The sequence below is a fragment of the Oryctolagus cuniculus genome, chromosome 6 (assembly GCF_051225735.1).
Source record: "Oryctolagus cuniculus isolate XC-2025 breed Fujian yellow rabbit chromosome 6, ASM5122573v1, whole genome shotgun sequence".
NCBI lineage: Eukaryota > Metazoa > Chordata > Mammalia > Lagomorpha > Leporidae > Oryctolagus > Oryctolagus cuniculus.
The window spans coordinates 28,724,780-28,752,488 of NC_142872.1; the positions used below are offsets into that span (position 1 = coordinate 28,724,780).

The following is a 27,709-nucleotide window of genomic DNA, read 5'->3' on the forward strand; positions in this document are numbered from 1 at the left end:
CCTGGAAGTCCCTGGAGGAGCAGGCCTGCTGCCTCCCAGGTTCATCTTCCCTAGGTGGGAAGTTCCTCCTAGAGTCTAACTTGGTGTTTCCCACACTTACCTCATTAGAATAACAGTTTACAAAATCCCTTCCCTGTAAACTTAGGTTCAGGAGGCTTGTGGTAGTAGGGCTCAGTAGTCTGTATTTAACAAGCCCCTCCAGTAAGACTTATGGGCAAGCCGTTATGGGTGCTCTCTGACTTGCAATGCAGTCACATCCCAGTGAACCTAGCACAAGTGCGAAAATATTGTCCAGTTGAGAACGCATCGCATGTCCTAACCTTGAACTGCCCTCCTAGCTGCACAGCACACTAGAGGGGGTTGGTCACTGCCTGGGAGCTGTGGCTGCTGCTGCCTGGCCTCATGGGGAGGGATCAGACTGCAGAGCCCTCGCCTGTGATGGATCACAGTTAAAAATTCAAAGTATGGATTCTACTGAATGTGCATCGTGCTGGCACCATGGGAAAGCTGAAAAGCTGTCAGGTGGAAGCATCCGAAGTCAGGGAGCATCCGTACGGGAAGTCTGAGTGACTTGCAGCTTGTTCTGAGGCTGCCCAGAAGGCCGAGCCGTGCCCCTCCCCCTCCAGCCTCTCCCAAACCCCAAGCCCCTGTGTGGAGCGGAGTGGGGCTGCTGTGGGGGTAGCCAGGGCCCGAGAGGGGAGGAAGGAGGTGGACCCACCAGGACTGGGAGAAATGCTTCAGGGGCCTGCTTTTCTGCAGCTCTGTAGGTGTCTTGAGGGCCTGTGCTGTGTCCCCTCTGGCAGAGGTCACCAGGTGGCTGGGGGCAGAAAGCGGAGGAGGAGAGAGCCAGAGCCCAGCCCAGAACACGTGGCTTCTGCCTCGCTGCCGGGATTTCTCTGGAGCATGGGGTGGCGAGGGTGGGGCACAGCGGTGTCCTCACTTTTCAGAAGAGAAGAGACCCAGAGCACAGCAGAGGAACAAGGGGCTGGCCTGTACCCACGTGAGGCCCCAAGGCGAGCTGGGCGGAGCAGGGCCTGACTCCTCTTGCAGTGCTGTCCGTACAGGGGCCCTCGCGGCCTGTTTTGCGGCTGGGTGAGCTCTGGTGTGGAGGGAAACCCCAGGTCTCCTCCCTCCTTCTCCACTCGGGCAGTCTTTGCTCTCTGAGAGGCTCCCCGGTGGCCCAGCACCCGCCCAGCACCCTGGACAGCGCCTCACGCCAGGCCTCTCGGTGGCCTGTGACTGTTTCCAGGTTTCACTTTGGCTTTGCTAGGGTGGTCCTGCTCTGACAAAGCTGTTGATTTCTGTTGATTTTCTCGCCTGCTTTCTTAACTCCCCCTCAAAAGCAGCCCCCAGCACAGTTCCCTCCATGACCCAGTCAGGTGTGCTCGGCTCCCGCTCCTGTAACCAGGGAGATACGCAGTGGGGCAGGAGATGTGTGGTTGGCTGCTGTCAACCTGGGCTCCCGTTCCCTCGCCTTCACCATGGATTGAAGTGGGGCTTGCAGGGGCCACTGGGCCTGTCCGCAGGTCCTCCCCACCCAGGTCTTCCTCAGAGGGCTTTGGAGAATTTGGACACAGCAGAAACACAGCGGGTAACAGAGCAGACAGGGATCGGGCCCAAGGCAGGCATGGTGGCAGATTCAACATGAACTGGGGTCCTCACGTCCCTGTTCTGAGTGTCAGTGCAGCTCCTGTCTACGCAGAGGCTGGCCCGAGCAGGGAAGTGCGGGAGCCGTGAGCGGAGCTCAGACTCTAGAGAGGGGTTCTGAGGACAGTGTCCCACCATTCTCCCGGTGCAGCTTCTGCTGGGCTGCAGCTCCCAGCCCCTGCCCTGCATTCCACATGACTGTGTGTCTCTCTGTCACCAGGTCTAGTGGAGCAGCCAGCACAGACTGGAAGCAGTGGCTGCCATGGACGAGGACAGTCTCCCTCCCTCCCTGCCCGAGGAAGGCAATGCTGCCGGGGACTCCAGCCTGGAGCCTGAAGAAGCACCTGGGGTCCAACCCGACGAGGACCTGAGCTGCAGCCTTGGCAGCCCAGGGCACAAGGAAAGAGGATGCCTGGGGCACACAGAGGAGCCTGCAGAGGACCAGGACGGGGCCCCCCACAGCCTCAGCCTTGACCTCTCCCTCACCAATGGCTTAGCTCCGGGACAAGACTCAAACATTCTGGAAGGTGGCACAGAGCCCAGGCCCTGGAGGGCTGGTGGGCTGGCGGGAGGGCACGATGCTGACACGGAGGACCCTCAGCTGGGGTAAGTGGGTGTCTTGGGGTGGGGCTCCTTGCATGCAATTGCTCTGTGGCCTGGGCCTAGTCTTCTCACCTCTCTGGTGCTCATTTTTCTCATGCATTGGATGGAAGCTCCTGTCTTGATTTTGCGCAGCTTCCGGGTGTTTGGGGAAGATTGAGCCACAAGAGGGAACTAAAAGCTGGTGGGCTTGTGCCCATTGCTTGGCCACAAACAGTGTGTGCCCGAGAGCACTGCAGTCCCTCTCCCCGGGCTGGGCACTAGTATTGCAGTGTTCTCAAAAGGCCCTGGGGGGAGACAGGCACCACGCATGGCTCTGGCAGTGCCAGGCCCACGGGGCTCTGTCTTGTTTGGATGCCTCTGGTGCCTGGCGCAGGCTGGCAGAGGAGTCTTTGCTGGGCAGACTTGTGCCTCGTGAAGGTTTGTCTGGGTGGAGGCTGGAGAACATAGAGGAAGCAGGGAGTGAATGGGCTATCACAGGCCACCAGGATGCCCCGAGGAGGGAGAATCACGAGACAGAGCTCCATGTGGGCTCGCCCCCTCTGGTTGTCGTGGCTGTGACGTTTAGGGCAAGACCTGAGACCTGGGGAGCAGTTGGCCCAGTGAAGAAGCCCCCAGGCTGTGAGGACAGGGGTGTCGGGAGCCAGTGTGACCTGAGCTGGGAGGCAGGCTGGAACGAGGGAATAGGTCTCACTGTCATTCTTCAGGGAACTACTTGATGCCTCCCCAGGGGACTGTGTTCTCAGCCCCCAGCCCAGCGCCTGCTGTCTGGTGCCCTGGAAGTACTGCTGATGGAGTCAGTAGGCAGGGCATGGTCAATGCCGCCTCTCTGCCCCCAGTGGGCTCCTAGACACAGACTTGCCTGGTGGCCAGCACCTGAATGGGAACACCTGCGTAGGATGGTGACTGGGCCTTGCTTCCTACAGGCTGGGTGACCCTGGGGAGCCAGATGTACGGGACGGTTTCAGCGCCACGTTTGAGAAGATTCTGGAATCAGAGCTGCTGCGGGGCACCCAGTACAGCAGCCTCGACTCCCTGGATGCGCTGAGCCTCACGGACGAGAGTGACAGCTGTGTCAGCTTTGAGGCCCCTCTCACACCCCTGATCCAGCAACGGGCCCGTGACAGCCCTGAGCCGGGGGCCGGGCTGGGCATTGGGGACATGGGGCCCGAGGGGGACATGGGGGCAGCTGGTGGTGAGGGAGAGCTGGGCAGCCCCCTGCGGCGCTCCATCTCCTGCAGCCGCTCAGAGAATGTCCTGAGCCGCCTGTCTGTCACGGCCGTGCCCAATGGATTCCATGAAGATGGGCCCCCGGGCCCAGGCGGGGAGGAGGAGGAAGAGGAGGAGGAAGAGGAGGACACAGACAAGTTGCTGAACTCAGCCAGGTGAGACAGGGACTGGGCTGGGGGGTGAGGGGGACCATGGAGCAGAGCGAGGAAGGGAGACAGGGAGGCAGCCAAACGAGTTAGCGACCCAGTGGCCAAAGGTACCACGGCCTCTCCAAGGTCACCTTGTCATCCTCTGCACCGAGACTTCCCAGCCTGCGGCCTCAGCGTCCATGCTGCTCCTCCAGGCCTTCTCCGCTCGGATGGGGTCTGGGAACTGTGCTGGGGGCACACGGTGTCACTTGAGGAGCCCTGGACCTGTAACTGGAACCCCTCCTGCCTTGGGGGCTGTTTTTCCTGCTCCGGCCCCAGTGGGTTTTCAGAGGCCCAGGGTGACCTACCCATCTCACACAGGCCCGGGGTCTCCCGAATACTCCCCTCTGTCCACAGCGACCCCAGCCTGAAGGACGGCCTGTCGGATTCGGACTCGGAGCTGAGCAGCTCGGAGGGGCTGGAGCCTGGCGGCACAGACCCTCTGGCCAACGGGTGCCAGGGCATGAGCGAGGCTGCTCGCCGGCTGGCCCGCCGCCTCTTCCACCTGGAGGGCTTCCAGCGCTGTGACGTGGCCCGGCAGCTGGGCAAGAAGTGAGTGTGGCTCCCGGGCCCCCCACCCAGGCAAACCTGTGCCTTCCCCAGGCTGAGGGGGTGGGGGAGATGCCTTCCAGGGGTGCCTGGTGCTCGGGGGCTCCCAACAGTCTCCCAAGGCTGCCTCCTCCCTTAGTGTCCTCATTCCTGGCCTCGCCCTAAATCTGTTTCCTTTCTGGGCTGCTTGGGCGGGGCTGTCACTCTCAGGGAGAGTGGTGGAGGGGAGCAGAACAGGGTGGGGGTGAATAGTGATAGGGTCGCTGTGGGTGGCAGTGAGGACAGCAGCCAGTGACCCACGTTGACAGGGCAGGGAGAGAGGAGAGCCTGGACCCAGAGGATTGGCTGGGTGGGCTCTGCCAGGGGGTCCAGCCCTCACCACGCCCTGCTGTGCCCTGGGACCAGCTGAAGAGGCCCAGGTCCCCCAGACGTAGCCTCTGGCCTTCAGAGTTGCTGCAAAGGGAGCTGAGCAGGGTGGCAGTCCTGAGGGGCTGGAGATAGGCAGGGATGGTGAGAGACCCGCAAGTTGACCAGCTCATCTGAGCCGGTCTACTAACATCGTGCCCACTGCCCTCAGCCCTGCCGTCCATGGTGCCTCCCAATACCCACAAGAAGTCTCTTGAGTTGCCAGAAGCAGGCCTGGCCTGTTCGCACGGTGCAGGGGGCTGTGAGGGGGCTGCCCGTTGCTTGGCCCCAAACAATGGCGAGAGGGGCTGACGTGGGGTGTAGCCCTCAGGGAGGCCCGGAGCCAGTTCAATTCCTGGTCCTCTTCTCCCTCCAGTCTCCTCCACCTTCTGCAGCCTGCATGTCGCTCCCACAGCAGCCCCCATCCAGAAAGCACAACTCAGACGCCCCCACCTCTCCTTCTTTTGTGGGCTCCCTCAGGGTCTGCCCTCCCCATGCTTGCAGCCCCGCCTCCTGCAGGAGTGACCAACAGTGCTCAAGACTTTCCTACCTGAAAAACAAAAGCCCTGCCTCCAGCCTTCCCACAGGCTTTCTCGTGGCCTCTGACCCCTTTCTCCCAGCCAGCGCCACCCCCACTCTGCAGAAACCTCTTGCCAAGGTCATGCTGGCCTGTGCCCACTCCCAGCCTCACCTCACCTTCCTCATCAGGGTTGGCGCCACCCTCTTTTCCTTTTTATCAATTAAGCTTTGTATCATGAAAATTTCAAGGTTGCATAAAAGCAGAGAAAATAACATATTAATCCTCCATGTACCCATTACCCAGTTTCAAAGTTGCCAATAATTTTCCCCATAGCTTTTTTTTGTTCCTTTGATGGAATATTTAAAAATGTGTTTTGGACACTCTTTAACTTGACCCATAAATGATTAGTATATATTTTTAACTGATAAGGGTTTTTTAAAAAGGTTTTTATTTATGTATTTGAAAGTCAGAGTTACAGAAGGAGAGGGAGAGACAGAGAGATCTTCCATCCTCTGTTCACTCCTCAGATGACCTAAATGTCTGGGGCTGGACCAGGCTGAAGCCAGGAGCCAGGGGCTTCTTATGAGTTTGCCACTCATAAGTGGCAGGGCCCAAGCGCCTGTGCCATTCTGCTGCTTTCCCCAGGCCAGGGAGCTGGATTGGAAGTGCAGCAGCTGGGACTCGAACCGGCACCCAAATGGGATGCTAGCCTTGTAAGAGATAGTTTTACCCACTATGCCACAATACAAACCCCAGGATTTTAAAAAAAGATTTATGTATTTATTTGGAATTCAGAGTTACAGAGCGAGGACGCGACGGGGGGGGGGGGGGGGGAGAGGGAGGGAGGGAGGGAGAGAGAGAGAGAGAGAGAGAGAGAGATCTTCAACCTGCTGGTTTACCCCTCAGATGGCTGAAATGGCCAGGGCTAGGCTAAGGTTGGAGCCAGGAGCCAGGAGCTTCATCTGGGCCTTGCATGTGGGTACAGGAGTGCAACGCTTGGGCCATCTCTCTGCTGCTTTCCTCAGGCCATTAGCAGGGAGTTGGATCAGAAGTAGAGCAGCCGGGACATGAGCCAGTGCTCCAGTAGCATGCCGGCATCACAGGCATTGGCTTTTTCTGCTGTGCTGACCTCTGATAAGGATTTTTAAATATAACCTTAATTCCATTATTATTTCTGAAAAAAGTACAAAAGTCCTGTATTGTTCCCAACATCCAGTATGTTTTTCATATTCTCTGATATTCTCAGAAATGTTGCTTTGTTCAAATCAGGGTCCAAACAAAGTCTCCATATTCTTTTTAAATTTTAATTTATTTGAAAGTCAAAAGTTAGAGAAGGAGGAGAGAGAGAGGGAAGGAGGGAGAGAGAGGGAGAGAGGGAGAGAGGGAGAGAGGGAGAGAGGGAGAGAGGGAGAGAGAGAGAGAGAGAAATAGAGAATATCTTCCGCCTGCTGGTTCACTTCCTAAATGACCACAACAGCCAGGGCTGGGCCAGGCCGAAGCCAGGAGCTTCATCCAGGCCTCCCCATGGGTGCAGGGGCCCAAGCACTTGGTCCATCTGCTTCATCTCCTGCTACCCTGAATCCCTGCTGTCCAGCTTTGGGCCACGTGGCCCTGCTGGCAGGTCTTGGCCACGTTTCCTCTGCTGGGGAGCATCCTGGCTCCACTGCCTTCACCCGGCTGTCAGTTCCCTGTGTGGGCTGGGACGCCGCCTCCTCTAAGAAGCCTTCTTGGTCCCCAGCCTGTGGTGGAATTGTCCGATCCTGACTGGCCAGTACGGGGGAGGCAGCTTGGGGGTTGTGTGATCAGGGTGAGTGGGCCGGGTTCCCTGGGGCCCACTCCCCCCAACACTCCCTGTTGCTCTGTCATCCTGGGCTGGACCCTGCTTCTAATGGACACCCCACTCTGCTCTCCTGGCAGCAACGATTTCAGCAGGCTGGTGGCTGGGGAATACCTCAGTTTCTTCGACTTCTCGGGCCTGACTCTGGACCGAGCGCTCAGGTCAGTGGGGTTGGGGTGGCATTGGCAACCGTCTGGTTTCTCATGCCTGCTGTATCATAAACTTTGCTGTGCTGCCCTGGGCCAGTGTCTTGGCCCCTCTGATGAGCCTGTTGGGTAGGGGCTGTAAAGGTGGAAATGTAGTCGGGACCCTTTAGAGGGAAGAAGGGCAGCAAAGGACCGGTGTAGACTGAGTGCCTCCCGCCGGCCCGACGCCAGGCATCTGTGTGCGCCTCTCTCCCTACATCCTCCCCGTGCCCCTGCGAGGTAGGTGCTGTCACTCCTGTGTTTTAAATGCGGGAACCGTGGGCTGGAGAGGTGGAGAGACTTCCTCCAGTCACCGAGGCAGGAGATGGTCAAGTGGGATTTGATCTCAGGGCTTCCTGGTGTTTGGGCCCAAGGAGGAACCCCTCCCAGGGCCCCCCCAGGGGGAGCTGTGACTGTGAAGGTCCCTGGGAACAGGAGGGGGTGGGGTTGGTGGACACAGCCCAGAGTCCAGCAGGCTCTGCTGGTGGGTGGGGGGGAAGCGGACAAGCAGCAGGTGCTGGTCGGGGGTGGGCGCTGCATCAGTCAGACTTTGTGACTGTCCCTCGTGCTCTTCCTCTGTAGGACGAGGGATTCCCAGTGTTTCACCTCTGCCTCGTTGGGGTTTGCTGTTGGCCCTGCTTTCAGTTCACTTACCTTTTCCTGTTTCAAATCAGCTGTAAAGCCGTTTGCTGCATTTTTAGTTCCTTTGCCTTTTTAAAAAGATTTTATGTATTTGAAAGGCAGAGTTACAGAGCAATAGAGGGTGTGACAGAGAGAGAGAGACAGAGAGACAGAGACAGAGAGAGAGACAGAGACACAGAGAGACAGAGACAGACACAGAGAGACAGAGAGAGAGACAGAGAGAGAGAGACAGAGAAAGACAGAGACAGAGAGACAGAGAGAGACAGACAGAGAGATAGAGACAGAGAGAGACAGAGAGACAGAGAGAGAGACAGAGAGACAGAGAGAGAGAGAGAGACACATATTTTCCACCTGCTGGTCCACTTCCCAAATGGTGGTGATGGCTGAGGATGGGCTGAAGTGAAGCCAGGAGCCCGGAGCTTCCTCCAGGTCCCCTGGATGGGTGCAGGGGCCCAAGCATTTGGGCCATCCTCCACTGCCCTTCCAGACCATTAGCAGGGAGCTGGACTGGAAACAGAGCAGCTGGGACATGAACCAGCACCCATGTGGGATGTTAGCATTGCAGGCAGTGGCCTTACCTGCTGTGCCACAATGCTGGCCCCATGTTTTTAGCTTTTGTTATCATATGTTTTAGTTCTAGAATTTCATTTTACTAATTTTTTTAAAAAAGATTTTATTTATTTATTTGAGAGGTAGAGTTACAGAGAGAGGGAGAGACAGAGAGAAAGATCTTCCATCTGCTGGTTCACTCCCTAAATGGCTGCAATGGCCTGTGTGGGGCTGATCTGAAGCCAGGAGCCAGGAGCTTATTCTGGGTCTCCCATGCAGGTGCAGGGGCCCAAGCACTTGGGCATCTTCTACTGCTTTCCCAGGCCATAGCAGAGAGCTGGCTAGGTGGTGGAGCAGCCTGGATAGGAACCGGCATGCATATGGGGTGCCGGCGCTGCAGGTGGAGGCTTAGCCTGTTACACCACAGTACTGGCCCCCATTTTATTAATTTTTAAGATTCTCATTCTCTGTAAATTCCTTGTCATTTCATTTATTTTTTCCATTTCCCCTTCTCTTTTCTTGAATGTATTTGTGGAAATGTCCTTGTCTGCTAACTCCAATGTTTGCATCTTCTAAATTATCTGCTTCTATTGTCTCTGTTTTTAAGCAGTTAAAATTTATTTGTTTATTTGAAAGGCAAAGGTAGATGATAGATAGATAGATCATAGGTAGATGACAGAAATTTCCATCCATTGGTTCACTCCCCAATTTCCTACAGTCTGTGGGGCTGGGCCAGACCAAAGCCAAGAGCCCCAAACTGAATCCAGGTCTCCCATGTGGTGAAAGGGACCGGAGTATTTGAGGCATCCGCTGTTGCTTCCCGGGGTGTCCACTAGCAGGAAGTGGAAGCAGAAGCAGATCTGGGACTTGAGCCCAGATCTTCCCAAGCGCAAGGACCCCCAGCCTCCCTCCCCCCACCCCCCCCCCAGGTGTCAAAGGTGAACCGAGTCCAGTGTTAGCCGAGCGTCTTGCTGCCGCCCCAGCTTGGTCAGCCCGGTGTTAGTGAGCGCGGCTGCGATGCCTGAGCGTGGCCTTCGCACAGTAGGATACACTCCCCTTCTGTGTGGGCTCTCGGTAACGCTAGATGAGTGGTCTGCCGCAGGGCCTGGAGGTCCTCTGTGCTAGGGAATTGGTCCTTTGGGTCTATCTCCCAGTTCCCCAGGGTTCCCGGGGTGGGGGTCCCACTGCAGTGGAGGCCTGGTTCGGGCCCTCTTCAGGGCAGATCCTCCAGTATGGATGCAGGTGACTTAACAGCTGTGCCAAGTACCTGCTCCCTGTGTCTCTTGTTTTTCTATCATATGTCCTGGTTCTTTGCATGCTTAGTAATATTTGTTTGTTTGAGAGGTAGAGTTATAGACAGGGAGAGACAGAAAGGTCTTCCATCTGCTGGTTCACTCTCCAACAGCCACAACAGCCACAGCTGGGCCTGTCTGAAACCAGGATCCAGGAGCTTCTTCTGGGTCACCCACACAGGTGAAGGGGCCCAAGGACTTGGGCCATCTTCTCTTGTTTTCCCAGGCCATAGCAGAGAGCTGGATTGGAAGTGGAACAGCTGAGACTTGAACCAGTGCCCATATGGGATGCCGGCACTGCAGGCGGCGGCTTTACTCAACTTTACGCCACATGCCAACCCTACTTAGTAATTTTTTTTAAAAAAAAATTGTATTTACTTTATTTGAGAGAGAGAAAGAGATTATTTGCTGGTTCATTCCCCAAGTTCCCATAACAGCTGGGGTGAAGCCAGGAGCCTGGAACTCAATCCAGGTCTCCCTTGTGGGTGACAGCAACTCAAGTACTTGAGCTATACTTTTTTTTTTTTTTTAAGATTTATTTATTTTATTTGAAAGGCAGAGTTACAGAGAGGCAGAGAGAGAGAGAGAGAGAGAGAGAGAGAGATCTTTCATCCATTGGTTCACTCCCCAAATGGTCGCAACAGCTGGAGCTGAGCTGATCTGAAGCCAGGGGCTAGGAGCTTCTACCATTTCTCCCATGTGGGTGCAGGGGCCCAAGGACTTGGGCCATCTTCTACTGCTTTTCCAGGCCACAGCAGAGAGCTGGATCAGAAGTGGAGGAGCCGGGACTTGAACTGGGGCTCATATGAGATGCCGGCACTTCAGGCCAGGGCTTTAACTTGCTGCCCCACAGCGCTGGCCCCGAGCTGCCATCTTTTGACCCTTCAGAGCATTAGCAGGAAGCTGGAAGCAGAAGCAGAGCTGGACTCAAACCTGAGCACTGTGGTGTAGGGTGTAGGTGTCCCAGGTGGCACCTTAACTGCTGTGTCAGCGCGGCCCGTGCTCACCTGTCTCTGCTCACTTCCAGAGTGGCCCTGGGCCTAGGGCGGAGGCGGGAGGGGAGGGCTGAGACTCCAACACTGTCAGGGCCCTGCTCTCAGCCCTCAGAGGCCCTCCTGGAGGCTGGGGTCTCCCTGGGCCTGGAGAGGCTGTCCTGACCCAGATGCCCCTGGCCCCTGGGGCATGTGTGTGTCTACCTTGGGTGAGACTTAGGAGCTCTGGGATGCCCTCGGCAGCCGTGGTTTCCTTTCCAGGACCTTCCTGAAGGCCTTCCCTCTAATGGGAGAGACCCAGGAGCGTGAGCGGGTGCTCACACACTTCTCCCGCCGGTACTGCCAGTGCAACCCTGACGACAGCACCTCGGAAGGTACGGCCCCGTCCCTCTGCCTCCCCCTCGCCTGTGTCCCCGTGCCCCAGCCAGGTCCAGCTGATCTTCCTCCCTGGCACACAGCGGGCTCTCGGTAACGCTAGATGAGTGGTCTGCCGCAGGGCCTCGAGGTCCTCTGTGCTAGGGAGTTGGTCCTTTGGGTCTATCTCCCAGTTCCCCAGGGTTCCCGGGGTGGGGGTCCCACTGCAGTGGAGGCCTGGGTCGGGCCCTCTTCAGGGCAGGACTTGTCCTTTGGGTGAACCCACGTCCCAGGCCCTGGGAGCGTCAGCCCATGATTGACCCATGTGGAGTCAGGGCCCGGGTGTGGTCATTCCTGCTTCTGAGGCTCAAGGCGGATGTGCCCACAGGAGGCACGATGTTGGGCTAGAGTGGCCGGGGTGGGCATGGGCAGGGCCCCGGGCCCTGAGCTGGGCGTGGCCTTTTCCTGTCTCCAGGGCCTCCAGGCTGGCCCTTCTGGGAGACAGGTGGAGGGCTCGGGTGGCAATGAGTCGGGTGCTCACACTGAGGGCGTCACGGTCTCTGGTTTAGACGGGATCCACACGCTCACCTGCGCGCTGATGCTGCTCAACACAGACCTGCACGGCCACGTGAGTTGGGGCGGAGCGGGGGTGTGCCTGCTCTCTGGCCCTCCCTGGGGAGCCCAGGGGCCAGCCCTTTACCCAGCCCCTGCCGGAGTCCTCTCGCTCGGTGACTGTGTTCCTCCCAGCAGATCTGGAGTTGGCAGGTTGGCTTCTAGAATTGGCCTCGTCCTGGTTGTACCCACCTGAGATCTGCGTGGGTCTCAGCCCCGGCGCAGGGCAGTGAGAACAGTCGAGGCCCATGGGAGTTTAGGAGGTGCTGAGCAGGGTGTGCGCCCCGAGTCCTGACTCTGCCAGCTTTCCTCTTCCCAACCCTCCTCCACAAGCCCAAATGCAGCCCGATGGGCGTCTGTGCCCCGAGCAGCCCCTGCCAGGCAAAATGCTAGGTGACCCCAAGAAGCATTCTCATCAACCTCACTAGGCCAACAAGTATAGGGTGCCCTGGTTGTGAGGCGGGCTCTGGTCCTGGCTCTGGCTGGCTCACTGCTTCTCCAGGCTCAACAACCCCTTCTTCTTTCCTCTGTCTGCTCCGGGACCCCCTCTGGGCTCTCCTGCCCCCTCAGGTGGTAAGTGTAGCGAGCGGCCTGCATGTCCCATGTGCCTGGACCCCATCTCCATGTCACCCTTCTGCGCCCCCCACGGCCCTGCCCGATCATGCCCCATCATCCCTCACCAAGGGGCGGTCAGAGCCCCTGCTGGACTGGGGGCGTTTTGGTGACTCAGGGGGCACCAGGCCAGCATGCCTGGTTTCAGAGTGAATCGGTAAAGCTTAGGCGACAGGGGCTGGAAGGAAGAGGCGGCTCAGCCCCGACCTCAGATCCCACTCTTGTCTGCATGTGGGCGCCGTGGGACCCTGGACAAGTCACTGGGGCTGTCAGAGTCCGGCTTCTGCGTCTCTCACGATGTGGTGGGGAGGGCTGAGAGGTAATTACACAGGGTCTGGCGCCTAGTGAGGAGCTCATTAGGAATCATGTTATGGCGTGAGAGCAACATTTGTTTTTGTGATTAATGGTGCAGTTTACATGCTGGTGAGCCCGAACACCTCGATGTGGGCCCTTGGAGGTCCAGAGCATGCAGGCTGTGGGCTGATTGCAGCCTGAGCATGGGGAGGGGGAGGAGCAGCCTTGACCACGCTGGGCGCACACAGGGCCCATGGCCCGGGACAGCTGGGACCTCGGTTACCCCATCAGGGAGAGGAGACTTTGCCCAAGCTGCCTGGGCCGGGACCTGAGTGTGGAATAGGAGAGGTGTTGGGTGTCTTCCTTGCAGGTGTCACTGAGGGAGCAGGGGTTGCCGGGCTGCCTGACCAGGTGTATCAACCACACCCGTCCCTCCACCAGCCTGAGGGCAGCTTCAGGCCCAGTCCCTGTTGGGCTGAGCCCTGAGTGCTCCTCCCCCTGGTTAAGAACCTCTCAGGAGGGCAGCGGCCACTACTTGGTGAGACCCCTGGTAGAGAGGGCACAGCATGGGCCTCAGCTGGTCCCGTGCAGATTTGTGCCACAGCTAGGGGAGACACCTGCACCTCACAGAGCAGAGGTGGGAGGGGTCTGACCTGCAGCCAACAGACAGGAGGCTGTCTCCCAGGAGACGGTGCTGCTCAAGGATCCGGAGTGAGGGTCTCCCAGTATCTCCCTGTGGCTGGCTGTGTGGCTGAGAAAAGTTACTGACCTCCCCAAGCCTGTTTCCCCATCATCAAGCCTGAAGCTTAACAGACACAGCACGTGCAGAGCACTCTGTCCAAGGCCTGGTGGTCGTGATCGCTGTGCGTCCTCGGAGGACCTGGTGCTTCATGCTGTTCCCTTGTGCCTGGTGGAACATGGGGATCTCGGGACCGGGGTCTCTCATCGGAGAGGGAGGCAGAAAGGGGCCATCACACGCACTCATCTGGGCACAGCATGGCAGAGGACTCGGGGGGGTTCCTGAAGGAAGGGCGTCTGGACTCGGGGTTTGGGGGCTCAGCTTTCCTGTGTGCTGAACAAGACAGGAAGGGAGCCCTTGCTGCCTTTGGAGGAGGTGGACAGCACACGAGGGAACAAGTGTGTGCAGTAGTGGGGGGCCGTGAAGGGGGTAACCTGGAAGGTGTGACTGAGGGCAGGACTAGGGGCTGGGGAGGGCCTGCAAGGTTGGAGCAGAGACCTGAGGATGAGCAGGGACCAACCATAGGAAGACTGGGGACGAAACAGTCTGGCACAGGGGCCAGTCAGGCTGGTGCCCACCTCTTGGCTAATGCACACGTTTGTGTCTGCACGCCTGCTTCTGGTGCTTTTGGGTCCATAGCTGGGGTGGACTTGCCAGGCCTCATGTCTGTGGGCATTCTGTGACGACTTTCCTGAGGAACCACCACCCTCCTTCCATAGTGGTGGTTAGTTTGCATCTGGGTGGCACTTGCACTGACAGGTGGTGCGTGTGGAGAGATGGGACGGCCCGAGGGTGAGTCTGACAGGGTGTGCTGATGTGGCTGGTCAGTGGGAGAAGGGTAGGATGGCTTTGGCACTGGTTGGCTGTGGGTGCTGTTTCCTGCAATGGAGAGTGAACTGCTGTGTGTGTGGAGAGGTGGGAGTCGTGTTTGAGTTGTCTGTTGGACTTCAGTGTGGGGATACCACGGTGGCAGTGGGATCTATGAGTCCAGGAGGCAGTGGACGTGTGTGGCTGCAGAGAGAGATGGGGTGGGGTGAATTTAAAGCTGTGGGACAGGCCGCGTGTCCTGAGGAGAGATCCAAGCTGGTGGCCAAGTCCCAGGGAGTGAAGTTTTCTAGGGGTCAAGTGGGGAACCAGGAGAGACTACTTGGCAGCCGGGGGGCCAGGTGTGCAGCGGCTCAGACGCCAAGGGAAGAAAGCGTTGCAGGAAGGGAGTGCCAGCTGTGCAGAAGGCTATCGTGCAGTCAAGTGAGGTGATGACAGAAAAGTGACCATGGGGTTGCAATGGCCAAGGTCACTGGGGACCGACACAGGAGCACCTTGGGTGGAATGTAGAGAAGCAACACCAGGTGGGGAGGCAGAGGCTATGGACAGTTCTTTCGAGATACTTGGTTTGGAGTGGAGACCTGAAATGAGTCAGGGGCTGGAGGGGTCCAGGGGCGGCTGCTGTAGACACTCCCAGGGATGTGTGTGCCACAAGGGTCGCCCCAGCAGACAAGGAAAAGCCGGTGATGCACGAGAGAGAGGGGGAAATGGAAGTCGCTCTTGAGGCGAGAAGCAGAGCTGAGGTTCCTGAAGTCTCAGGTGAGGGGGAGCAAGTTGGCCTCCCTGGGAAGGAGAGGCAGAGGGCATGTGCTGCAGAGGGCTGGGAGCCCTGGTGGGAGCAAGGTGCGGGGCCCGGCGTCTGATGGCTCCCACCTCCCCAACCAAACATGACGTGAGGCCAGGAGCTGGGGATGGGAAGGGCCCTGAGCAGTCGGTGTGGCTTCGGAGGGAACAGACAACTTCAAACCACTTGCTCTTCGGGTGGCTGGTCCTTGTTGACTGCAAAGCGTAGAGGCAGGCCGACTCCAGGCGAACTGGACTCAGCCCCTGCACAACGCAAGAGAAGCCTGGGTCTTTGTCACTCTGCCTGGTGCCATTTCATTCCAAGCCAGGGTTCCCTCCGGGTGGCCCGACAGGGCCTGTTAACAGCGGGCTTCAGAACTTTGCTTCCCTCCCTGCAGGAGCCACAGGGTTGGTACCTGCTCTGCCCTGTCAGAAGCCATCAGCCTTCTATCACAGAGCCCTAAGACACCCTTGACCCCAAATGGATCATGTGCCTCTCTTTCTGAACTCATCTCTGGCCCAGGGAATATCGTGCAACAGTTGGGAAAAGTCTAGGCTGCCTGAATCAATCTCTGGCAAGAGGAACGAGGGGACCCAGGCCTTGGCCAGGGCCAGACGGGGGGGTGGTGGGTCTTTCTTCCCCACCCGAACTGTGCAGATGACGTGGCAGGGAGGCTTGTTGCATAGAGGTCTGCTAAGAGAAAGAACAGGGTGCAGCAGTCATGTGGGAAAGTGCACTGTTGGAATGAATTGTTGGAAGGTCTTGGGCTTCGTTTGATTGTGCTCTTGGATATAAAATGGGGCCAGTTAGCACAACTGTGTATTCTTCTCTGAGCTTATAAAGTTGGGCTTGGATCCAGGCACAATGCAGGATCCTAGCTGGGGTTTCTTTTTCCAGGGACATATGGCAAAGCAGGAAGGGGCAAGAAACACATTTCCGGTGTTTGTAGAGAAGTGGTTCACAATGGGGGCCTGGAATCTAAAGGAATTAAAACAAAGGTGAGGTCATTCGGGTCTCAACAGATGGTCAGAGGGTTGTTGTCACTAGGGCTCTTGAGAGCAGGTAAGCTGGAAGCAGGGGAGGTGGCGCTGGGCTGAATGGCTGGTTGGGGGGTGTGGAGGTGTTGCAGGCCCTGGAGACGCAGGTCAGTGAGTGGTCCTGGACGAGCTGGGAGGGAGGGTGTCGGAGAATGGGGCTTCTCAGTCTCCAGACAGAAGACGGCAGCTTGGGTTAGAGCTGGGGACGGGGACAGGGGTGTAGGGTTGTGCTGTGGACGTGTGGTCTGCCCCACTGGCTGGGGGACTGCGTGTTGGGGCGGGGGAGAGAGATCCATCAAGGACCAGGCAGCGGAGGTGGGAGTGGTGGGAAAAGCTGTTCCAGGCAAGTCCAAGCTGAAACAAGAATGTGCTGCTTTGTCGGGAGTAGCTTCTCCCACCGGGGGCTGTGCAGAGAGCGCTCACAAGCGTGGCTGGTGTGGTGGCTGGGGCTGGCTGACGGCGGCCTGGAGGGGCTGTCACAGGGCTTGCCTGTTATCCCGAAGCTGGGGGGCTCTGCCCATTTCGGAGTGTGGCAGAGCCTCACACGAGAACCTAAGGGAGCACCAGGTTTGCAAACAGTGACAAGGGCTTCCCTGCCCAGGGGACTGCTGGCAGCCCCGCTGCTCCCTCTGAGGGATGACATCTGCTCTCTTTCTGCTTGGCCCACCTCATCCTGCATCTGGGGCGAGCTGTCAAACAGGCCAGGGGTGTGCTGACCTCGGGGCCGAAGCTGCCTGGGAGGTCATGTCAGAGCCCTGGGAAAAGGCCTGGAGCCTGTGGGGTCCGCCAAGGGCAGGGACAGTGCTTTCACGGCCTAGGCAGCACTGCAGCCCCCTCAGCAAGGAGGTGGACTTCAGCAGGTGGTCACCCTGGCCAGAGAGGCCAGGGCCCAGCCTGGCTGTGGCTTGTTTCTGCAGGGAGTCAGAGGCTGTGGGAAGAGGATCCGAGACCAAGGCAGGCTGAGCAGCCCTGTGGACCTGAGGGAAGGGAGGGACAGGGAATGCGGCGGTCTCAAATCATGGACCTTCCATGGGCTCTGAGTGATCTGGGTACGCGGCTTTGGCCTGGCTGTTACCATCATCGTCGTCATAATCATGTTCTAAAGCAGTTACTTACCCAGTGTGATTTTCCTTCTTTATAATTTGTTAGTCTTACTTTTTTTGGTCCAGAGAGGAATGAATTTTAGTGACTGTTTCATGTGGACTGGAAGCCGAGTGTGTCGTGCAGTGCTTGGTTCTGCTGTTCTACGTGCCAGTACCGCCGGGTGTTCTGTGTTGGAGCGTTCTGTACCATCACTGGCTTATTTACCGTGGTTACAAATGCACAGCTTGTGCTTTACTATTTTGGTCATTTACAGGGGTTGGGAACTTCTGGCCCACGGGCCATATGAGGCCCACAGAATCACTTGGTCTGGTGCTGCCAAAGCAGCTGCAGGCGGGACTTGAAATCCGATGAATCTATAGCAGGCTAATTTTTAAGTTGATACTTGTGTATTGCCCATGAATGATGGCATAAATAACTGTTGCCCGTTGGCGGAACGTAGGTTCCCCACCGCTGTAAGAGGCATGCAGGGTATCCGCGCTGGTGTGTAGCCGCCACCGTCTCAGCCTGCAGCTTTTCATCACCCAGGGGGAAGCCTCGAGCCTCGCGGCAGCCATGCCCCATGACTTCCTCGACCCAGCCCCTGGCACAGGCTGACCTGGCCTCTGTCTCTGTGGGCTTGTCTATGGTTATTTCATAGACACAAATCACATAATATGTGGCTTGCCAAGTTTGGTTTTTTAAATTTAGCATAATATTTTCAAGGTTTATCTGTGTTCTGGCATGTGTCAGCATTTCATTTTTGATGGGTGAGTAATATTCCATGTATGGACGTATCACACCTTCTTTATCCATTCATCTGTTGGTGGGTATTTGAGTTATTATAAGTAGGGCTACTGTGGCCGGCGCCGTGGTTCACTTGGCTAATCCTCCACCTGTGGCACTGGCACCCTGGTTTCTAGTCCTGGTCGGGGAGCTGGACTCTGTCCTGGTTGCTCCTCTTCCAGTCCAACTCTCTGCTGTGGCCCGGGAGTGCAGTGGAGGATGGCCCAAGTCCTTGGGCCCCGCACCTGCATGGGAGACCAGGAGGAAGCACCTGGCTTCTGGCTTTGGATCGGTGCAGTGCACCGGCTGCAACGCACTGGCCATAGTGGCCACTTAGGGGGTGAACCAACAGAAAAAGGAAGACCTTTCTCTCTGTCTCTCTCTCACTGTCTAACTCTGCCTGTCAAAAAAAAAAAAAAAAAAAAAAAGTAGGGCTACTGTGAACATTTGTATAGAAGTTTCTGTTTGAGCATCTGTTTTCTGTTTTTTTGGATATGTACCCAGGATACACTTGGTGGGTCTCATGGTAATTACATGTTTAACTTAATTACATGAGGAACTGCCAAACTGTTGCCCACAATGGCTGAACTATTTTGTATTCCCATCAGCAGTGTACAGGTTCCAACTTCTGCACGTCTTCAGCAACTCTTCTTTTTCTTTTTTAAAATTACAGGCATTCTAGTAAGTGTGAAGTGGTGCCTCATTGTGGTTTTGATTTGCATTTCTCTGACAACTGATGGTGTTGAGCGTCTTTTCATGTGCTTGTTGACCAGTTGTGTGTCTTCTCTGGAGAACTGTCTGTTCGTGTCCTTTGTCCACTTAAACATTGGGTTGTTTGTCTTTTCCTTGCTGCATTCTAAGACTTCTTTATATGTATTCTAGATGTTAGACCCTTATCATATGTAATCTGCAAATCTTTCTCTTTCTGTGGGTTGTCTTTTGGTATTGTTTCAAATTTTGGTGAAGTCCAGTTTATTTTTTCTTTGGTTGCCCATGCTTTTGGTGTCATATATAAGAAACCATTGCCAGATGCAAGGTCATACAGATTTGCCCTGAGGCCGGTGCTGTGGTATTGGGTAAAGCCTCCGCTGCAGTGCTGGCATCCCATATGGGCTCCGGTTCAAGTCCCAGCTGCTCCACTTCCAATCCAGCTCTCTGTTAATGGCCTAGGAAAGCAGTAGAAGATGGCCCAGGTCCTTGGGCCCTTGTACTTGTGTGGGAAACCTGGAGGAAGCTCCTGGCTCCTGACTTCGGATTGGCCCAGCTGGTGCTTTTGTGGCCCTTTAGGGAGTGAACCAGCAGATGGAAGACTTCTCGCTCTCTCTCTGCCTCTCTGTAACTCTGCCTTTCAAATAAATAAAGAAAGAAATCTTTTTTTAAAAAAGATTTACCCTTATGTTATCTTTTAAGAGTTTTATAGTTGTAGTCTGTTCTTGTATCCTGCACGATCACTGAATTTGTCTACTAGTTTCTGCACTTTTCTTTCGTGTGTGGAATTCTAGGATTTTCCATGTGTAAGATCATGTCATCGGTGAACTGACATAATTTGACCTCTAGCCTTCCAGTCAGGTGTCTTTTGTTTCTTCTCCGTGCTGGTGGCTCTGGTTAAATCTCTCACTGCAGCGCTGAATAGAAGTGGCAGAGGCGGCATCTCTGCCGTGTTCCTGACCCAAGGGTGCAAAGCTTTCAGTCTTTCAGCACGAGGAGAATGTCAGGTGTGGGCTTCTCCTGAGTGCCTTTGTCATGGTAAGGGTTTTCCTTAGAGTCCTGGTTTGTTTAATGCTTTTTATCATGAAAGGGATTTGAATTTTGTCAGATGCTTTTCGCCATCAAATAAGATGGTCATGTGTCCCCCCCACCCCCACCCCCGTTTATTCTGTTATTGTGTTATATTACAATGTTAGATTCTTGTGTGTCAGGTCAGCTTTGAATTCCTAAGGTACATTTCACTTGGCCATTGAATAAAGCTGTTGGAACGGTGTGCTGGTGTTTTATGGAGGGTTTTTGCATCTATGTTAATAAAAGATATTGATTTGTCCTTTCCTTGTGGTCTTTGGCTCTGGTGTTAGGGTAATGGTGGCCTTGTAGAAAGAGCTAGGGAGTGCTTCCTGCTCTTCAGTTTTCTGGAAGAGTTTGAAAAGGATTAGTGTTGATTTTTATTTAAATGTCCTTTAAAATTCACCAGTGAAGCCATCTGGCCTTTGACTTTTCTTTATTGGGAGGTTTCTGATTGTGGATTTGGTATCTTTACTTGTTTTAGGGCTGATTTTCTACTTCTTGAACCAGTTTTGGTAGTCTCTGTGCTTCTAACAACATATTTATTTTGCCCAGGTTATCTAATTTTTTGTCATTAATTAATATTCTTGCTTTTTCTTTTTTTATATAAAATATTTATTGATTTGAAAAACAGAGTTACAGAGAGAGAGGGAGAGAGATCTTCCATGTGATGGTTCACTCTCTCAGTGGCTGCAATGGCTGGGACTAAGCCAAGCTGAACCAGGAGCTAGGAATTCCCTCTGGGTCCCTACATGGGTACAGGGACTCCATACTTGGGCCATCTTCTGCTCCCTTCTCAGGTACATTAGCAGGAAGTTGAATTGGAAGTGGAGCATCTGGGACTTGAACCAGTGCTCATATGGGATGCTAGTATTGGAGGAGTTGGCTTAATCGACTGTGCCCCTATTCTTGCTAATTTTTTGTCTGTCTGTCCTTTTGTTATTGAAAGAACAGTGTTAAAATCTCTAATTGCTGTTGTGAATATATCTTTTCTTGGTTCTGTAAAATTTGTATTGTATATTCTGAGGCTGTGCTATTTGGTGTTATATAGATTTAGGATGGTTGTGCTTCCTGGTGGACTGAGCTTTTATCATTGTGAAAATGTCCATTTTTATATCTAGTAATGCTTCTTGTCTTCAGATCTTTTTTTTCAGACATTAATGTAATTATACTGGAGTTGCTTGATTAGAGTTTGCATAGTCTATCCTTTTCTTTCTGCATCCAAGATTCTTCTTCCTTTATATTTAAGGTATGTGTCATCTATGTTTTAAAAATCAGACCTGATAATCATCTTTAATTGAATTATTTCATAAATTGTGATACATTTCCATTTAAATATCCCAGGCTACCATCTTCTCTCTCTCTCTCTCTCTCTTTTTTTAATTTGACAGGTAGAGTTATAGACAGTGAGAGAGAGAGAGAGAGAGAGAGAGAGACAGAGAGAAAGGTCTTCCTTCCATTGGTTCACCCCGCTAATGGCCGCTATGGCTGGCACTGCACCGATCTGAAGCCAGGAGCCAGGTGCTTCCTCCTGGTCTCCCATGCGGGTGCAGGGCCCAAGCACTTAGACCATCCTCCACTGCCTTCCTGGGCCACAGCAGAGAGCTAGACTGGAAGAGGAGCAACTGGGACTAGTACCCAGTGCCCCAACTGGGACTAGAACCCAGGTGCCAGTGCCGCAGGCGGAGGATTAGCCAAGTGAGCCACGGCGCCGGCCTACCGTCTTCTCTTTGACTAGCTTGTTCTGCATTTCTTTTTTCCCCTTTCTTGCCTACTTTTGGATTATTTAAGTTTCTTTTCTGATTCCACTTTCGGGCCGGCGCCGTGGCTCACTAGGCTAATCCTCTGCCTTGTGGCGCCGGCACACCGGGTTCTAGTCCCGGTCGGGGCGCCGGATTCTGTCCCGGTTGCCCCTCTTCCAGGCCAGCTCTCTGCGGCCATTGGAGGGTGAACCAACGGCAAAGGAAGACCTTTCTCTCTGTCTCTCTCTCTCACTGTCCACTCTGCCTGTCAAAAAAAAAAAAAAGTTTCTGATTCCATTTTCTTCTCTTGTTTGTTCATTATACATTCTTTCAGAATTTTGTGGTTTGTGGTGTGCATCCCTGGTTAACAAAAGTACTTCTGCCACTTCCTGGGCAGTGAAATACCTTAAAATATTCTAATTCCATTTACTGCTCTCTCAACACACACACAAGTGTTACACTTTAAGGTATTATACCTCTGTATATTTTATTCCCTGGGAAACTTGAGCATTTTCCGACACAGTCACTATTTAATATTCATTTAGAGTTACCCCCTCTCTGTTCGTTAGTCCCTTCTGCTTCTCAAGGCTTCCGTGTGGGGTAGCTTTCCGACTGGAGCGCTTCCTTTATGCTTCCTATCCTAACTTCAGTTTTCAGTTGCATTACCATGGGATGCTTCCCAGAGCCCCTTGTCGTTCGTGTTCCCTGAACTCTAATGCTTGTTGTCCCATCCTGTGATACCACTTTGTGGCCAGCGCTTGAGGATGACAGGTGCTTCAAGAAGGCAGGTGCTCTGGCTGGGGTCCCCCTGGCAGGAGCTTCACCCTTGAAGTCCTCGCCTCTTTCCTGTTCCTCCAGTGCCTTCATACAGATGCTTCATTAATGTTTGACCATAGTTGAGACGAGTTGTCGTTCACTACTAGGGTTGGAACTCTTGCATGGGCAACATTCGGTGTGTGGAGAATTCAAAGGCAGTGTTACAACACTGCTCTCATGCTTCTCTCTCTCTCTCTCTCTCTCTCTCTCTCTCTCTCTCACACACACACACACACACACACACACACACACACGGCTATGTACTTACAAACATGGACAGGCACAGTTACATAGCTATAAAACAAACATGTAAACATGTGAGTCATGCTTACTTCAAGGCACATGCAGAATCTTTCCTCCTTAAACCTTTGGAAAAGGTGTTTGTCGTATGAAGACTCATGGCATTATTTTCCAAATGATGTGTGTGGCGTATGAATGTCCCACCTGGCGTTAATGGACTCTATTTGATAAAATGGTGTCAAGGTCAATAAATTTGGGAAACTGTTGGAGGCTCCCAACACACCTAAGCATGTTAAAGACAGAAGTATAAATTAGCATATTTGATGTACAGATGACTTTTCAAGAGAATACTCATTCCTGTCTCAAGGGATACCAGGGTTCTGTAGGTGAATCTTGGGGAGTACTGCCTTGTAGCAAATCCAGATCCACAAGGCCTCCCAAAGATGAAATGCCACCCAGTGTTTTCCCAAATGTGGACACTGCAGGGAGAGCCTGGCAGTAGGAACAGCACGTGTGCTGCTAGGTTGGGAGGGGTCAAGCCCGTCTGCTGCTCAGTGGTTAAGAAAAGCCGGTGGAGCCTGAGGGCACAGTCATTCACAGCTGTTTGTGCCTGCAGGAGGGAAACCACATGCGGGGTTCCCTTTGTCCAGTCCTGCCCAGCATGTGGTACCCCTATGTGTTGGTAGAAATTGGTTTTTGACTTTCATAAGACCAAACTCTCCTTCAATTCACCTACCTCTTGGAGGTCTTGCTGCCCCTCTGTGCAGGTGAGAGGGTGAGACAGGTGTGACGGAACACAGAGCTTCTGCTCAGGAGCCAAGAGGCCTGGGTTCAAGTCCTGGTGCTGAGTGACCCTGGGAGAGTTAACCGTGGAGTAGCGGGTGAGAGCATGGGCTTTGGTGTCGGATGCACTTGGCCCCTTCCACATCCTTGCTGTGTGATCACGGGCACATCACTTCACCTTCCTGCACCCGTTCCTTACCTGTCAAATGGAGAAAGAAATAAGATAATGCATGTCGAGTATCATACCTGGAACATGGCAGGCACCTGGTCAATGCAGCTATCACAGTATTTCATCCAAACCTGACTCCTTCATGAGGTCTGAGGAGAGTCCCACCTCTCATGATGCTTGAGGATCAAATAGGATCTTGAATGCGGGAAGGAATTTTTGTAAACTCTTGGCAACCAAGGAAAATCCAGGCAGTTTTAATTTCATTACTCCCCTTCGTGCTGCCTCACCCTTCCTGGCTGGGCAGGGCAGGTATGGGGACCACACCAGCCTCCTTCCCTACTCTCAGGTAGAACCGTTTCTCCATTACAGAATATTGGTAAGAAGATGTCCTGCCAACAGTTCATTGCCAACTTGGACCAGCTGAATGATGGCCAAGACTTTGCCAAAGATCTGCTGAAGGTATCACCTGCTGAAGGTCCCTTTGCCCCTTGCCAAGCCCTGGGTGGTGGAGAGAAGTCTCTGCCCCGACTTCCATGATTTGGGTACAGAATGAGAGGCCATCTAGTTCAGCATTTGACTGCTCTGTGTTCCCTGAGTTAGCAAGAATGGTAGACTTACAAGACATTTTAATACCCCATAATCATTACTGTGGTCAAGGTGATAATCCACACTGACCCCCAATTGTCACAGCTGCCAGACATCACCTCCACCTTCAGCCCTGCCTTCATTGTCATCACCACCAAAGGGAAAAGCCCACTCATTCCTCCCACATCACTGGGAATTAAGAGAGTCCCGTTTTCTTTTGACAGTTAAGCCCAAGCTGGAGCTCTTGACTTTGCCAGCTTGGTCAGTTCTTTACTTTGGAGGAAGAGGAACAGGGTTATTTTTTTTTGGGGAGGGGGCAGGGAGATGGGAGATGATAAGTTCATTTTAGATCATGGGTTTGAAGGGCCTGGCAGTATCAGGGAGGATGTTGCCTAGTGAGTCTGGAGGTAAATATATACAAGTACTATATATCTGTTAAAAACTAGAATTCTTTCTCCATCTTTTCTTCCCATAATTATTTTCTTCACAGTCGAGAAGCACTTGCTAAGAACACGTTTGTGGGATCAAACAATCCTAGTCCCACCCATCCACTTGTTGCCATCTATTCACTTTCCATCCAGTCACTCATCGTCCCATGCGTGCATTCGTTGTCCATCCATCTATGAAGCCACCAGTCACCTACCCTTATACTCAGCCATTCACCCATCACCCACACAAATGCCTGCAGCATTCCCCCTGAATTAGTCAGCTTTTAACTTCTCCAACTAAAATACCTAAGAGGAGCTCCTTATGAAAGGAGGTTTATTTCAGCTTCTAGTTATGTAGGTTTATAGTGCAAGATTGGGTAACCCCATTCGTCTGCCATCAGCTGAGGGTGTTCCATGGATGAGGGCATGCAGAGGGTGGTCCACATGGGGAGCCAGCAGAGAGATAGACAAGAGTCCTACTGTCCCTCTGTGTCTGTGTGATTTGATTTTGGGGCTCTACTCTAGCAACCTAACCTAATGTATACACCTCCCTACCTTGAGACCATAACTGGGGGAAGCCTCACCCCTTAATCACAATCACTAACAGATGGTGGAATTTAAACATCTGCGTGAGTTGGGGACTCAAATCCTGTTCAAACTGTAGCACTTCTGTATACACTAACTCTTCACTCATTCACACGGTCACTACACGTACACCTCCATGCATCCTTAAACACTCCCCCATAATAGGCCACATCCACTCACTCATGTGCCCACCCACCCATTTCCATGCCTCTATCCACCTACTGACAAACCCGTCCACTCTGTCATCCTCAAATCTGTTCACCCAGTTACCCTCTCGTTTATCCGTGCAGCCCTGCCCTCACCCATACACCCACCCACCCACTCTAATACCCCTGAGACATCTCCCGTCCGCTCATATTCTCCCTTCACTGATCCAGCCGTCTGTTTCCTCCTGCATTCCACCTATCCATTCCCACATCCATCACCCATCTACCTTGTTAAGTACTTACCACGCATTGAGTTCTGGATTATGCACTCAGGGTTCAGTGGTGGACAAGAAAAACATCTCCTGTCCTTGTGAAGCTTACAGTCACCTAGAGGAGACAGACTTAAAAGATGACACAATTAAGTATCACTCACACTTACATGCATCCAACAAACAAGTGTGAATCAAGCACTCCCTTTGTCCCGTTGGTTGAAAAGGAACTTTCAGCACACCCACATTGCAGTAGGTAGATGGGGATTTTTTTTGAATCTTCACCTCAACCCCTCTCTCTTTCCCTCTTCCAGTCCCTTTACAACTCCATCAAGAATGAAAAGCTGGAATGGGCCATGTGAGTAGCGCCCAAGGGCACAGGTGTGGGGAGACCGCATCCTTGGATGGGGTGTGGCTGGGGCGGGGTTAGGCGCTCTGACCACTCTCCATGGTGCTGATTTCTTCCAGCCCAGAGCACTGACCAAGCCTGTTCAGCAAATCAACACCCAGTGTCGAGGAGTTTCCCTTGGTTTATTTTCTGTCTTGGGAAAAGTGTGCGGTGTTCACAGTGCTCTGATACTTATAGTTAGCTTTCTGTACTGGGATATTTGCCACATTCCCAATGATGACAGCTCTTTCCCCTTTGAGAGGTAAGCAGGTGAGAGGCTCAGGCCCCCTCTGGCCCCGAGAGTAGCACCATGCTTTGGTGGTCGCTACTTCCTGACTTCTGTGAAAGCAGTGAGGCTGGAGGTACTGCCTTCCAGAAAGTGCGGTGGTGATCTTGCTTGTTGGGGGAGAGTGTGAGTCTCTCCCTGCTGTGCCTCCCGGGGCAGCTGCACCTTCAGATCTGCGTAGAGGCCCCAGGCAGGGATTGTCAGAAGCCCAAACTCCTCTTCCACCAGGGCTCTCATGGGGTCCAAACTCTAAGACCCTCCCCTGGCTTGCCCTCTGCCAGCATGTTGGTGATTTCTTGTTTTGTTGTTGTTTGAATCAGTGATAGACACAGAGATAGCTTCCATTCACTAGTTCATCCCTGAAAGGCTGCAATGACTGGGCTGGGAACTAAGAACTCCATCCAGGTGTCCCACATGGTGGCAGGGACCGAAATACTTGAGTCATCACTTGTTGTTCCCTAAGATCCATATTAGCAGGAAGATAGACCCAGGAGTGGAGTTGGGCATAGAACCCAGGCCACCCTCGTTTGGGATGCGGGTGTCCCAACTGCTAGGCCAAATGCCACCGCTGTTGGTGGGGTTTGTGCCTGACATCAGTCTGGCTGTGGGTTAATGCCCCTGGGCTGGGCTTTCAGTGTTGGATGGAGGAGAATGAAGACTGAGAAGGAGACCTAAAAATAGTGAAGTCTTAAACTGTGATCTAGGGTGAGGATTGGACCTTGGAGGTCAAAAATAAAAGATCAGAGGTCAGGGGTCAGAACTGAAGAATAGGGGCTGGTTCTGTGGCTTAAGGGGGTAAGGCTGCCGCCTGCAGCACCAGTATCCCATATGGGAGCTGGTTCAAGTCCTGGCTGTTCTACTTCTCATCCAGCTCTATGCTAATGCACCTGGGAAAGCAGCGGAAGATGACCCAAGTGCTTGGGGCCCTGTGCCCATGTGGGAGACATGGATGAAACTCCTAGCTCCTAGCTTTGGCCTAGCCCAGCCCTGGCTGTTGCAGCCATCTGGGGAGTGAACCAGCAGATGGAAGATCTCTTTCTCTCTCTCTCCCTTTCTCTCTCTGTAACTTTGCCTTTCAAAAATAAAATAACTCTTAAAAAAAAAAAAGAAGAATTGAAGACTCAGAGGAGGGGTCAGAGATCTGATCTGAATGGGAGCTTTCTCATCTCTGCCTCCTGGGGGCTGCTCTTTCCCTCTGGCCCCGGCTCCTAGAATGGTGGTTGCTGGGCAAGTCCATGAGGATGCAGGGCTGAGGCCTTCATGGAGGTGGTGCTCAGGCCCAGTGCTTTTCTAGTGATGAGGACGAGCTGAGGAAGTCCCTGTCTGAGCTGGTGGATGACAAGTTTGGGACAGGCACGAAGAAGGTGACACGGATCCTGGATGGTGGCAACCCTTTCCTGGATGTCCCACAGGCTCTCAGCGCCACCACCTACAAGCATGGCGTGCTCACCCGGAAGACCCACGCTGACATGGATGGCAAGAGGAGTGGGTGTCAGGCTGGGGAGTGGGCACGGGGCGGGATGTTGGCACAGAGGGGGCCCACCTGTTGGCTACTCCTTCGGGGGTGTACACACAGGTGGGCACACAGGGGGAGGCAGGGTAGAGATGTTGGAGTGGGTGGTTGCGGCCACACTACCTGTGCCCCCCTCCCCAGCGCCCCGTGGGAGGCGTGGCTGGAAGAAATTCTACGCGGTGCTCAAAGGGACCATCCTGTACTTACAGAAGGTGAGGCACTGC

General features: G+C 54.0%; 1 protein-coding gene across 5 annotated transcripts in view; it reads left to right on the plus strand.

The window, feature by feature from the left end:
- The window catches only part of PSD2 (pleckstrin and Sec7 domain containing 2), a 56,223-nt gene that overhangs the window by 20,352 nt on the left and 8,162 nt on the right, over positions 1 to 27,709 (plus strand). For 4 of the 5 annotated variants that reach the window (XM_051843449.3, XM_051843447.3, XM_051843448.3 and 1 more), the window contains exons 2-11: positions 1,868 to 2,253; positions 3,174 to 3,632; positions 4,023 to 4,217; positions 7,057 to 7,137; positions 10,898 to 11,010; positions 11,560 to 11,620; positions 23,654 to 23,744; positions 25,613 to 25,656; positions 27,267 to 27,457; positions 27,627 to 27,697. In XM_051843449.3, the coding sequence (XP_051699409.3) occupies positions 1,910 to 2,253; positions 3,174 to 3,632; positions 4,023 to 4,217; positions 7,057 to 7,137; positions 10,898 to 11,010; positions 11,560 to 11,620; positions 23,654 to 23,744; positions 25,613 to 25,656; positions 27,267 to 27,457; positions 27,627 to 27,697 (1,650 nt within the window). In that variant the 5' untranslated portion in view covers positions 1,868 to 1,909. The remainder of the gene's footprint in view (positions 1 to 1,867; positions 2,254 to 3,173; positions 3,633 to 4,022; positions 4,218 to 7,056; positions 7,138 to 10,897; positions 11,011 to 11,559; positions 11,621 to 23,653; positions 23,745 to 25,612; positions 25,657 to 27,266; positions 27,458 to 27,626; positions 27,698 to 27,709) is intronic. The other variant, XM_051843451.3, reaches the window with a different exon arrangement.